The sequence below is a fragment of the Perognathus longimembris genome, chromosome 20, assembly GCF_023159225.1.
Source record: "Perognathus longimembris pacificus isolate PPM17 chromosome 20, ASM2315922v1, whole genome shotgun sequence".
In the NCBI taxonomy this organism is placed as follows: domain Eukaryota; kingdom Metazoa; phylum Chordata; class Mammalia; order Rodentia; family Heteromyidae; genus Perognathus; species Perognathus longimembris.
Genome location: NC_063180.1, coordinates 2,456,348 through 2,470,834, shown reverse-complemented (window position 1 = coordinate 2,470,834; position 14,487 = coordinate 2,456,348). Strand labels below are relative to the sequence as shown.

The following is a 14,487-nucleotide window of genomic DNA, read 5'->3' as shown; positions in this document are numbered from 1 at the left end:
TCCATGATTCTTTGGGTCTGGCTCACTTCACTTAGTATAATTTTTTCCAAGTCCTTCCATTTCCTTATGAATGGAGAAATGTCATTCTTTTTGATAGAGGCATAAAATTCCATTGTGTATATGTATCACATTTTCCTGATCCACTCGTCTACTGAGGGGCATCTGGGTTGGTTCCATATTCTATGACAAATTGTGCTGTGATGAACATTGTTGTGCTGGTGGCTTTAGTGTGTTCTTGTGTGTGGTCTTTTGAGTAGATGCCCAAAAGTGGGGCTGCTGGATCATAGGGGAGCTGTATAATTAGCCTTCTGAGGAATCTCCATACTGCTTTTCAGAGTGGCTGAACCAGTTTACATTCCCACCAACAATGAAGTAGGGGTCTCTTTTGGCCACATCCCCTCCAACATTTGTCATTGTTAGTTTTCTTGATATAGGACATTCTTACTGGGGTGAGATGGAATCTCAATGTTGTTTTGATTTGCATTTCTTTTATGGCCAGTGATGTAGAGCACTTTTTCATATGTCTCTTGGGCATTCTCATTTCCTTATCAGAGAAGTGTCTTTTTAAGTCTTTAGCCCACTTTTTGAGGGGGCTATTGGTTCTTTGCAATTTTGTTTTGGAGGAATGTAATTTTTTTAGTTCTGCATATATTTTAGATATGAGGCCTTCGTCCATTGTATGGCCGGTAAAGATCTTTTCCCAATCTGTGGGCTTTCTGTTTATCTTGGCAGCTATGTCCTTTGCCATGCAGAAGCTCTTCAGTTTGATGCAGTCCCATTTGTCAATCCTTTTTTAGATTTGTTGAATTTCTGGGTCTTTGTTAAGGAAGTTCTGTCCTTTGCCAAGGAGCCCAAGTGTTTCTCCTACTCCTTCTTTTAGTGTTTTCAGGATATCTGATTTGATTTCGAGGTCTTTGATCCATTTGGAATTGATTTTGGTGCAGGATGATATATAAGGATCTACTTGTAGTTTGTTTCATGTGTTGAACCAGTTTTGCCAACACCATTTGTTAAAGAGGCTGTCTTTCTTCCATCCTATTTTTTTAGCTCCTTTATCAAAGATTAAGTAGACATAGTTCTGTGAGTTCATTTCTGGGTCTTCAATTCTATTCCATTGGTCTTCAGTCCTGTTCTGGTGTGAATACCAAGCTGTTTTTTTTTTTGTTTGTTTGTTTTTGTTTTTTTTTACTGTAGCTTTAAAATACAGCTTGAAGTTGGGTATTGTAATTCCTCCAGTGCTGTTCTTTCTGCTTAGGTTTGTTTTTGCTATTATGGGTCTTTTATTGTTCCATATAAATTTCTATATTGCTTCCTCTATTTAATTAAAAAATGGTATTGGGTTATGAGTGGATATTGCATTGAATTTGTAGATAGCCTTTGGCAATATTGTCATTTTGACAATATTAATCCTCCCAATCCAGGAGCATCGGAGTTTTTTCCATTTCCTTATTTCTGCCTTAATTTCTTTTTTCATGTTTTTAAAGTTCTCATCAGGGCTGGGAATATGGCCTAGTGGCAGGAGTGCTTGCCTTGTATACATGACATCCTGGGTTCAATTCCCCAGCACCACATATACAGAAAATGGCTAGAAGTGGCGCTGTTGCTCAAGTGGTAATGTACTTTCCTTGAGGAAAAAGAAGCCAGGGACAGTGCTCAGGCCTTGAGTTCAAGCCTCTGGACTGGGAAAAAATAAAATAAAATAAAATAAAAAATAAAGTTCTCATCATAGAGGTCTTTCACTTCTTTGGTTAAGGTTATTCCTAGGTATTTTATGTTTTTTTTGAGGCTATTGCAAAAGGAGTTGCTTTCCTGATATCAGCCTCTGCTTTTGGGTCATTAGCATATAGAAAGGACATTGATTTTTCAGGGTTTATTTTATATCCTGCAACTTTGCCAAAGTTTTGGATCAGCTCTATTAGCTTGGCAGTAGAGTCAATGGGGTTCTTCAGGTATAGGATCATGTCTTCTTGGAAGAGAGAAAGTTTCACTTCACCTTTTCCTATTTGGATTCCCTTTATATTTTCTTCTCTCCTAATTGCTCTGGCTAGGAATTCTAGTACTATGTTAAAGAGAAGGGGAGAGAGTGGACATCCCTGTCTTGTTCCTGATTTTAAAGGGAATGGCTTTAGTTTTTCACCGTTTAGAATTATACTTGCTGTTGGTTTGTCATAGACTGCCTTTAATATATTCAGGAGTGTTCCCTGGAATCCCAGTTTTTCCAGGGCTTTTAGCATAAATGGGTGCTGGATTTTTATTTGGTTTTTGACTGCTATATATTGAGAAAAATCTTGGTTCACATATAACTGGCTGCTCAGTAATAAAAGGTCTGGACATCTTGCCTTACAATAGCGGATAGATTTGGTGAGACTTTTACAGAAGCCTTCAACAGAAGATGTAATTGCTTTTCTTTCTTCTAAATTGGAGGAATGTGTGTATGTGTATACCTCACACATGTGACCTCCAGTTGTTTCCCAGCTCAGCTGGGTTTAAGTGATGGAGGATGTGGAGTAGCATTTTCTCCCTTCAGCCTTTCCAACTGCATGGGGGCCTGATTAGACCTAATGAAGCCTAGCTGGTGCCTGACATGTAGCTTTCTTTTCCATGGATAACTCACTACCAGAACTCCTGGGAATGTAAATTGCCATCCAGGTCTTCAGATTCACATATTACATGTGATTTGAGAAATCTGATAAAAACAAACTTGAAACTATGTCATTTTAATTTAAAATTTAGAGGACTTGCACAAATGGACCAAAAATGATAAAAAAAAAAGGGGGGGGGAATAATAGAACTGCATAAGCTATAATTACTTTGAAGCACCTCCTTGGGATTATTATCCCTGAAATCTGGGAGATTACATATGATATTATTATATTATTATATACATAATAATGTTTTGGGACAACTAGATTTGGTCTTTCTAGAAACTTCATCTGGAAGCTTATAATTCTAGACCCTCAGTTTAGCATGCAGTTCCGATCTAGTTTACCAGAATCTTCATTTTTAGCAAAAATTTGGAAAGCACTGGAAACCAAAATAGAAGAATTCCCATTCATGATGGGACTCAAGTGATTTTCTAACATTTGTGAAGAAAAAAATCTTAGTAACTAGGCACTGGTGTTTCATGCTTGTAATCTTAATTATTCAAAATACTGAGATACAAAGAATCAAAACTTTAGGGCAGCCATGGCAGAAAACTGAGAAATCTCATCACCAAAACAACCAGAAAAGGCTGTGCTGGAGACATGGGTGAAGTTGTAGAGCAAGCAAGCTAACAAGCATAAAATCACGAGTTCTAGCCCAAGTTACACCAACCAAGCAAAACAAAATAAAATCAGAAACAAAAATCACCCTAGTAGTCTGGGAATCTCTGGTGTTTGTTCATTTCCTGTTTCACTCCAGTATCCAAACTCAGCTTTCATCTCTAATTTCCTAAGTAAAATAATCCTATTGTACAAAATACAGACCCTTATTCCGTCATGTGAGATGGAGCCAGTATACTAGATTTCTCATAAAATCCAGAGCCATCTGCAAGTTGTGTTGGGTATTTCCATACTGATGGAACATTTCTAGGTCACTGAGATGAATGGACTGATTAGATTAGTTCAATCCTCTTCAGTCAACATGCTCTACAACAGACTAGTAGAGGGTTTTTTTGTGATTTTTTTCAATATGTATAATTTTATTATTTGAAGTTAAAGTGGCTATTTCTTTGCTTGCAAGGTTACTTCTTTTAATAATGACATTGGGATAGTAGAGTGGATAGTGCTGATAAACTCTTCATTCTGAATGTTCTTGGCTTTGAAGAACTGGCCTCTAAAGAGCCCCAAGCACTGCACTAGTTAAAAACTTATGGTGTACACTGGAGTGAAGGGAAGATTTTCACAGTTTCATATTCAGTGACTATCAAGAGCAAGCAAAAGGACATACATACCTGCTGCTGCACATGTCTTCTTTCTGAGCCCCAGTGCTGTGTCTGGGATCACTGATGTGTGCCGCAAGCTTATTTGACCACCAGTGCCTGTGCACTATCTGAGGATCTTTTCAGCACCAATCCCACAATTGGCTTCCTGCAGTGAACTAGACCATGAAAATTTTAGTAATATGACTTTTGACACTTTTCTTTTTATTCACTTAATTCCTTAATGTCTACATCTGCTGTAATTACAACAAATTTCAATTATAATGAAAATCCAATCATGGGGGTAAAATGGGATTATGGTAATTGTTAGGATGGAAAGGCATAGAAATAGGTTTCAAAAGCTTTCAGAAAAGCTATCTAACCAAAACAAGATCAATGCAGTCAGCTGCTAATTAAAGCAAACAGACACAGGAAGGCAACCTAGCAGATTTTTAATGAATGAGCTTCATTAAACAGCTTACATTAGTCAGCTTGTATTTTGAGGACTATTGAAATATTTTATTCTTTTGTCTCTAAGGGAAGTGTACAGAAATTGAAACTGACCTTCAGATGCATGAAGAAGGGTTGGGAATTCTTAAAAAGAAGCATAGAGCAAAACTGCATTCAGGTTCATTTATAGTCATTTTTTCTGAACATTTGGGAAATTCAGAGGCATGCCCACAAGAGTTTCTTTTTCATATTAGTCTGTTATGGGAAATGGACAAGGGGGAAATTTAACATCAAAGAAAAACTATTTCCTTATGTCTTCATGTAGGTACACCAAGTATTTGTGTATGTGTGTGCATGTGTGGGTAAGCAGGCCTGTACTGAGGCTTGAACTCAAGGCATTGCCATTTTGTTTGGCTTTTCCATTCAAAGCTGACAGTTTCCCACCTGAGCCACACCTCCAATGCCTGCATTTTGCTGGTTAGTTGGAAAGTCTTAGGAAGTCTTCTGCCCTGGCTGGCATCAAACCTTAGTCCTCTGAATCTCAGCCACCTGAGTTGCTAAATTGTAAGTGGAGCCACCAGCACCAGGCTATATTGACTGTTTTTATGCTCATATATATTTTAACAAATTATGTCCTCCAAATGTGTTTATGATGAGTTTTGTTTTTTATTGACGGGGGTATTTATGTGATAATAATACTTAAACCTAAACTAGAATAGGGAGATAGTACTGAGTTAAACATTGTTTCTATTGAAGGCCCTTTTCTTTTAGTTTTTACAAGTGACTTTAAATTTTTCACAGGTCAATAGAGGATTTTAATGCAGGGAGGTCATTAGGAGTGTATTACCTGATGGGCTATGTTCCAGAGAAATAGAGGCTCCACCTATATAGTGTCATTTCTAGAGTTTGGTCAGGGAGGCAGAGTGAATTTGAATATACATTGTGCTCTTGCTGATGCTCTGAAAACTCACTGAGCCTCAGGAGCTTTATGTGTAAAGAGAACTTCCATCCTATGCTCTGCTGTTACCTTGGGAACTGAATCCTGCAAACGATCCAAGGTAGGCTGTGGCCTTCCAGGTCTACAGTCATACAATTTCAATGCCTACTTTTCTAGGCAACTTACCCTTCCTCATTTGCCTGGACCTCTTCTTTGTGCTGTGGGTCCATTGCCCAGATAAGACTGCCTTTTCAGAATCATCTCCTACATAGGTTGAGTTTTAAACTGCTGCTGTCGACTAACACTATGTAACAAGTATGTGCAAATGAAACCATGTGCAATTTACTTTCCAAATGCTTCAACCTACTGCATTGACTAACAAAATGTTACAAACACATAAAATTCAGACATCTGAAATGAATTTTTAACTTCAGTGAACTTAATTCTATTTTAACAAGCTTTTTAAAGTGAGAATCAGTTGTATCACATTTTTATTAGTAAGCACAACATGTGCAAATGGTCAAAAGTATAATAGACACAAAATAAGTATCAAAAGTATTTTTATTCTTCCTGGCCTTCATAATAAACAACAGAGTGTATAAGTAGCAAGGAAACCCCTTATTTGGCTACTTATCTGAGCTACAACCCAAAGGGTCATCTTTGGTATGTCCTTATTTTCCTCTTTAGCTAACAAGTCATGTCCATTTTTTTTTGTTTTTTTTTGTTTTCTAAATTTTTCTCACATCCCTTTCTCTTTCACTCTGTTTTTATGCCAATCCAGGGACTTTAACTCTGGATCTGTATGGTATCCATTAGCTTTAAAAGTATTTTTAAAGTGTCTTATATTCTTCTTTTAGCAGAGAAAATTTATGGCAAGTCAGTCCAAAAATTCATTCCTGGTAGTGGATATTTTTCAGGAAGAAACAATGAGATATATGACTAAAATTCAGTTAAGGAGGATTAGACTCCTTGATTTGATTGAAGATTGCTTATGGCATAAAGTAAGATCCCTCCCAAGCCACGGAGCTTTATTAGTCCTACTGAGATCCACCACAAATATGCTTAAGAATTGTTTTTTCTGGTGTTGGTGGAGGAGATAACTAGAAGAGCTTGAGAGTGTAGATGGGAAACACAGGTAGTATAGTTCCCTTTCTTGGTTTCCTATTTGAGCATGTTATTACTACTCATAAAGTTTAATTTCCTCTTATAGTCACATCTCACATATGATTTTCACTATCTGATAAAGTTTCCTTACCAAATCTATTGGCAAGGAAACTACTCAAGAAAGCAGAGATCAAACAGTGTACTGGTGGATATATATGCAGGAGATGGAGAGAAAAGGGTTATAAGTTGAAGTATGTGAAAATTTTCTGCTGAATCACTTTATGCACAACTATCTTTCTAAGTTCTAAGTGATCAAGTTGCTAGAGATCATCAGTGCTACCCTATAGCCAGAGTAATCATAATGAATTGTAGCCTTCGCTCTTATTTCTACACACACACACACACACACACACACACACACACACACACACACACACACTGAACCAGTTCATGCTATGCATCTTATTTATCTGCTCAGGTTTCCCTCATCTCTTTCAATAGCTCAAAGCTTATGGTTGCACAAAAAGGGTATCTCTTATGGTTTAAACATAAATTGTCCCCCACAGATTAATAAGTTGAACAGTTAACCTTCAGTTGTTTGCACTACTTAGGGTTCTGTGAACACTTTATCAGTCAATAAGGGTTGTACCATTGAACATTATGTTCCCTTCTTTTTCTGCTTCCTCTCCACCATGAGATAAATAACCTCCTGCCCTTCACTCACTGCCATGACATTCTGACCAAATGTATGGGGCCAACAACCATGGACAGAACTGTCTGAAACCATGATTCAAAATAAACTCTTTTCCTCTCAATGCAGAGCAAAAGACAGAGATGAGGTCAGAAAGTTAAAGGGAGAGTATGTATCAGTAGGAAATAGTAGTTATTCTAAGGTTGTTGTATAAGATGGTTGAAACCATTGAAGAGGACAGTGAGGAGAGCTATTTAAGGTTTATGTAGCAACCTTCCTGATCTTGAGTGAGAACTGACTGGAGGGGTCAAAGGTCGAGGGTAGGGGACAAGTGAGCTGATAATTTCAGTTGTTCACTTGAGAGATGGTGGTGATTCACAACCGGTGCCATGTCAGGGAAGGAGAGATGTAGCCTGAAATAAGATATATTGTAAAAGCAGAGCTGTCAACACTTGCTTTTACTTCTAATCTGGGCGGTGAAAGAACAGAAGGGAGAACCTTCATTTTTGAAGGCTTGAACATTAGTAGATGGTATTAGCTCTAACTGTGGAGGTTATGGGTAGTATAGGTAGACAAAGCAGATTAAAAATCAGCATTGAATACACAAAGCTTGTATTATGTATTAGACGTATGTGTGGAGTGGTCTAGTAGGCAGTTGGAATAAAAGTCTGAATTTCAAAAGAAGGGACTCTATTCAACATACAAATGTGCATGTTGCAGGTATGAAGTTAAAACGTTTGTTCTATTGCTCGGTGCTGAGATTTTAAGAGAAGCCAACCATTCCTGTTTCTGCCAAGAACTTTCCCAAATTAAAAACTGAGTAGTGGTGGTGATGCTTTAGTTCTTCCCAATGACACTTAAGAAAGTCTGTATTATGCTTTAAGCCTGCTAGGTGGGATGCTTAAAATGGAATTCTGTGATGAACATTGTTGTGCTGGTGGCTTTCGTGTGTTCTGGTTTGTGGTCTTTTGGGTAGATACCCAAAAGTGGGGCTGCTGGAGAATAGGGGAGCTCTATGTTTAGCCTTCTGAGGAATCTCCATACCGCTTTCCAAAGTGGCTGAACCAGTTTACATCCCCACCAACAATGAAGTAGTGTTCCCTTTGGGCCACATCCCCTCCAACATTTGTTATTGTTAGTTTTCTTGATATAGGACATTCTTACTGGGGTGAGATGGAATCTCAATGTTTTGATTTGCATTTCTTTTATGGCCAGTGATGTAGGGCACTTTTTCATTTATCTCTTGGCCATTCTCATTTCCTCATCAGAGAAGTCTCTTTTTTAAGTCTTTAGCCCACTGGTTGAGAGGGCTATTGGTTCTTTGCGGTTTTGTTTTGGAGGAATGTAATTTTTTTAGTTCTGCATATATTTTACATATGAGGCCTTTGTCCATTGTATGGCCAGTAAAGATCTTTTCCCAATCTGTGGGCTTTCTGTTTATCTTGCGAGCTATGTCTTTTGCCCTGCAGATGCTCTGTAGTTTGATATAGTCCCATTTGTCCATCCTTTCTTTGGAACCAACCCAGATGTCCCTCAGTAGACAAATGGATCAGGAAAATGTGGTACATATACACAATGAAATTTTATGCCTCTATCAGAAAGAATGACATTGCCCCATTCGTAAAGAAATGGAAGGACTTGGAAAAAATTATACTAAGTGAAGTGGGCCAGACCCAAAGAAACATGGACTCTATGGTCTCCCTCATAGGGAATAATTAGCACAGGTTTAGGCTAGTCACAGCAGAGGATCACAAGAGCCCAATAGCTATACCATTATGAACACATAAGATGATGCTAAGTGAAATGAACTCCATGTTATGGAAACGACTGTTATATCACCGTTGTAATTACTTTCAACATGCGATGTGCAACTGTAGCTTCTATTATTGATGATCCTCTTGTATCCCCTTCCTGTGGTTGTACCTGCACTATCTTTGTATCTTATCTGAGTACATTGGAAACTGTGTATACCTGAAAGCAACTAACAAAATCGAGAGACACAGGGTAAAAAATAAAATAAAATAAAATAAAAACAAATGACTACAAAAGGAATACTTGCAAAACTGTTTGGTGTAAATCAACTGAACAACTCATGGGGGAAATGGGAATTGGGGAGGGAGGGAATGAGGGAGGAGGTAACAAACAGTACAAGAAATGTATCCAATGCCTAACGTATGAAACTGTAACCTCTCTTTACATCAGTTTGGCAATAAAAATAATAATAATAAAAAAGATGGAATTCTGGCTTCAATTCTCAGAAGTGTCTGCTTCTAGTCTGCCCAGTTTATACAAATCCTTTTCTGTGTTTAAGCTTTTAGTGTGTCTCCTTTGCTGTGCATCAGCCATTAAAGAAAATTCTTTTCTTTTTAATTTCTTATGAACATCTGAATATACTGTGGTATACTACTAAAACCATAATCTATTGTGCTAAACTTATGCTGAGGCTACAGAACCAATGTTCCTGAAACTTCCCACAGCTCCATTTAGTACTGATCATCTTTCTTTGGAAGAATTTTTATTCATTTGATGGAGCATGATAAGTTTTCATAGAATTATAAAAATATTACTTTTTCTCCATCCATTTCTAATTCCTCCCTGCATTTCTTTCAACCCTTCTTGTCATTGGTCTTAAATTCTTGTGTTGAACTCAACTCCAAGGAAGGTTTACAAACTCTCCTATTCGTTTCTTTTCCTCAGACTAGGATTGTTGGTCCCCCCCCCCCCCCCGTTACCAAGTACTTTCTCTCCTTTCCAGAAATACATCATTGGTTCTCTTAGTTATCAGAGACAAATACATTTTAGCCTATATTTTCAATGTTAAATTGAATAGATTAGCATTGCAATATAAGGTTTGTTTGGGCTTGTTATAGATATGTCTACATGCCCAACTAGATTCAATAATCATGAGTTACAAATATTTTAATTTTAATGTGTATAGACTAAGAAAAAAGTGTTTTAATTATTATTTGTAATGTTAGAACACTTTCTTAAAAAAGTTCAAGTTTGGAGCTTGGAATGTGGCTTAGTGGTAGAGTGCTTGCCTTGCATACATGAAGCCCAGGATTTGATTCCTCTGCACCATATATATAGAAAATGGCAGACGTTGCACTATAGCTTATGTGCTAGTCTTGAGCAAAAAGACTCCAGGGACAGTGCTCAGGCCCTGAGTTCAAGCCCCAGGACTGTCAAAAAAAATTAAGGTTCAAAGTTTTATTAATGAAACATAACAAAATCCCAGCTCAAACTAGCCTGAGTGAAATGAGGACAACCTTGGAAATGGCTTGGCTTATCTCACAGAATTCAATGCAGATATAAGCAACCAACCTTTGGAAGTATAAGTGGTACAATGAGGTTTTGAGGACAGCAGGAACAAGGCATGCAGCCAGCATCAGGATTGTCTTCTCCTGTCACTTCTGCCCCACATTGAAAGCCAGAAGTTTGTTTCTGTACCCTTTCCTTTCCTTTCCTTTCCTTTCCTTTCCTTTCCTTTCCTTTCCTTTCCTTTCCTTTCCTTTCCTTTCCTTTCCTTTCCTCCCTTTCCTTTCCTTTCCTTTCCTTTCTTCTTTCCTGTCTTTCTGTCCTTCTTTTTCTTTCACTATAAACCAATGTAGTTCCCATGCCTGGTAATATAATGATGGCAATTTGTGTTGTTCTTTCTTGACTGTTTTTCTTTTTTTACAATGTCAGCCACCAAGATGAGGCTAACTCAAAAGAAACATGTGTGTGTCCACGCATATGCACACACTAAACATCTGTCTTACATAGCTTTCTATTCTTTCTAGGATGATTTTAGCAGAATTTGAACTCAGTGCCTTGCACAATTTGGGTTTCCTTACTCACAGCTAGAGTTCTACTATATAATCCAAGCCCCCAGACTGGCAGTGTTTTTTTGTTGCTTTTTTTTTTTTTTTTGTGGTGGTGGTTATTTTGAGATGGGATATTTCAGGCTTTTCTGCCCAGGCTGGCTTCAAACTTCAATCCTCTATTCTCAGCTTCCTGAATAACCAGGCATACTGGATTCAGCCACAGTGCTGAACGAACATTTTTTTTTTGGAAATCAGGACTACTAATGCCATTATTGGCTAACTATGCATGTTGGTGTGACAGAGTGAGAGAAAGAGAGAAGTATGGAGTAAATGGGAAGGTAGACAGGATGGAGACGTGTTTGGCTATCTTAGAAAGGTAAAGTAGAAGAAAGTATGCAGTCCACATGATATTCAGAAGCAAGCCAGTGCCCAGATGCAAGGAAATGAGCTTGTGAGTATTTTCTGTATGACTTGTCCAGAGAGAGAGAGAGAGAGAGAGAGAGAGAGAGAGAGAGAGAGAGAGAGAGAGAGCAGCTTACCTGGATCTAGATGATAGGACAGTGGGGTTCCAAGTTTCTGTAACTTTCCTCACAGCACAGCTAGTGTAGGACAAAAACTCCAGGCCACACAAACCTGCTTAAATTTTTCTTCACTGAGACCCAGAGATTGAGTGGGAATCAAGAGGAAGGTAAAATTTGCAAGTAACAGAGAACCTGCTATTATTTATTTATTTACTTTACTTGGCCTGTTTAGTTGATTTCAGTGAACCATTTTCATAATAAACACTACAGTTTTTTTTTTTTCCTTTTCCTTGCACTATAAGCGATGCTTGGGTACCATGAACTTATCAACAAGCTTTTCTCAAACATAAGCTCTGTCAGCACAATTGTATGTTTGCTGTGCTGAGCAGAAAATTTCTAATAATACATGTGAACATATGCAGAAATATTACTTTTCTGGGATGTGAACCAATCATTGCTGGAGGGCTTCCTACCTTTCCAGGACATTTAGAGTAAATCATCTTCATTTTTGCAGGCCTCAGATTCTTTGTAGCTCCACAATGAACCCATTTATTGTGATATACCACTCTGGTAACTTCATTACTTGCACCTTTCCCTTTATAAATTAATGAAAGTATTTTCTCTTTGCTCCTTCTGATTCATTGTAAAGAATTTTTTTCAGCAAATCCATTATTTATCATTACTTTAACTATTTATATGATAGGCATTTACTGAAGACTTGCCAGTAGTTTTGAACAGATCTTGCTCTCTATACTGTTTTACTGTCTATACTGTTTCAGCTGGGATTTGAGCCATTGTAGGCATTGCTAAAGTCCACAATGTACTATTATTGTCCCTCTTTTCGTTGTTATTATCTTTAAGTAGTTGTAAAAGGAGTAACCGTTGAACAAAACAGTTTCTGAATACATCTTGATCAATGTCACCCCTTTCCATCATTCCCTTGCATCCTCCTCAAAACAACAATTTTGTAGGATAAGCATTGGATTTTGTGACTACATTCTACATTTACAATTTCTACCTAGAAGAAATGTCTTCACAATTAGAAGCCTGAGTAATTTCTAGTATTTATTTATCCCTCCAATTTTGAAATTTGCTTCAATTATGAAATTATCACTTAACCTAGTCTTCACCTGTTCTGATCTTTTTCCTTCACATTATTCATACTCATTTTGTCCACAGCATCTTTCCTTCATAGTAGTCTAATATTCAACATATGCCTCAACTCCCTGCCATGAATAATATTACTGTAAGTAGCAGTAACTGACATATAATGCTTGTGTATTTTAAACAAAATTCCAAAATCAAACCATGTAGATGTCATTGTTAGTTCAAATTGTATAAAATTTGCAGAATTCTTACTCTGTGTGGTAGAATTAATTTTTAGAATAGCCATTTAGTTTTGATGAGATCACATAAATGGCCTTGTTGTAAGGATGATATTATTACTTAAAAAATGAAAACATTTCTTTACATGTGAAGTAAGTGTCATCTTTTCAAATTCTATATTGTGTTTGTATAGATTAACATAGTTTCTTGACCATCACCCAAAAAGAAACATAAATACTGAGCATAATCTCAAATATTTGATACTTTCCTTCTCATCTAAAAAAGGGAAAATACTAAAAAAAAAACTTGTATATATTCATTTTTTTTCTATGCAGAATGAAGCACATTATATATTCTAACCTCTTCTTTTTAACTCTACATGTACCAAGTATTTATTCCAGTGTTAGAATTTTCACATCACATGCCTAATTCAGCTCTGAGTAGTGCTTGTGTTGAAAAACAGTTGTATTTGTGTCATGTCCTTTAAGTCTGCTTAGGGATAGCAATACAGCAGATGTGTTTCCAGTATCAAGTCATGTAGCTGGACAAGAGGGAGGATTTTATTTTTTTCCCCTTGATTTCTACTGATGTGGTTTCTTTTGTTTTCTTTTGCATTACCTCTTGTTAGGTGCTTGCCAAACTACTGTGAACATGGAGGGCGCTGCTCCCAGTCCTGGGCCACCTTCCACTGCAACTGCTCTGACACAGGATACACAGGAGGCACCTGCCATGACTGTGAGTAGACACATGGTTTGTCCATGTGGGGATGGGCAGCACCCCAGAGATACCAATGTTAATATCAAGATACTTTTTACTCATCCAACTTCTGCTATTTGAGAGAATTTTATGTGGTAAACACTGTGGTGGATACGTGAATACTAGGATACAAAACATATCCTTGAGGGGTGTGTGGACTTCCCACAAGACAGACAGGAAATGAAATAATGTAAATCAGTTGGAAATCTAGTGAAAGAAAGAGGAAAGGACAGGTGTTATGGGCACACAATTAATATACCACTGGTCCCAGTAACTACTGGCCATGTCATGGTTATGTCACATGCCCATCACATGTTGGTGGAAACAGTCTTGCACATTGTCTTCTTTATGGTAGTAGAAATTTCATCATCTCTGATGTTGTCAGGGCAGGGAGCCTGAAGAAGCACAAGGAAGGTCCTAACTGATAGTTCCAAACACTATTTCCACTTTCACCTCATTGACCAGATTAAATCCCAGTGATACGCTGAATAGCAGACCAAGTGCTCTCTTACCAGTAGATGTGATATAACAAAACCTGAGCTTTAGTGAGGAGGAATGATAACTACCTGTCAATCCTGGGCAATTATGGAGCCTTCATGTAGAAGGCTTGGCCTGATGCTGCAATAAACCTATGGTGAGGTAGAAACACAGAAAGAAGACCACTTGGGGAAAAGGGACAAATTGAAGTATATAAAGCATAGAGACTTCTGTGGAATGCCTGAATGACAAGTAGTTCCACATGGCAACTAGGTACTCATAATGAAGGGAGCAGTGAGAGAGGAAGCAGAGAATACATAGGCTGGAGTATACAAAAATATTGAGAGAAGAATAAAAAAAAAAAATAGCAAGCTAACGTAAGCCCTAATTCCTATTCTATTCTTTTTGGAACCAGCAAACAAGAATGCACAATAAAGCAGAGAGAGTTTGCTGTCTAGCAAACTGCATGTAGACTTGAGAAATGGAGTGTTAGAATGATTGGGTAGGACGTATCTGAA

At 37.6% G+C, this 14,487-nt stretch overlaps 1 protein-coding gene across 3 annotated transcripts in view; it reads left to right on the top strand.

Moving 5' to 3' along the window:
* Cntnap5 (contactin associated protein family member 5) overlaps window positions 1–14,487 on the top strand; it is a 936,592-nt gene that overhangs the window by 551,927 nt on the left and 370,178 nt on the right. For all 3 annotated transcript variants that reach the window (XM_048329504.1, XM_048329503.1, XM_048329502.1), the window contains exon 11: window positions 13,365–13,471. In XM_048329504.1, the coding sequence (XP_048185461.1) occupies window positions 13,365–13,471 (107 nt within the window). The remainder of the gene's footprint in view (window positions 1–13,364; window positions 13,472–14,487) is intronic.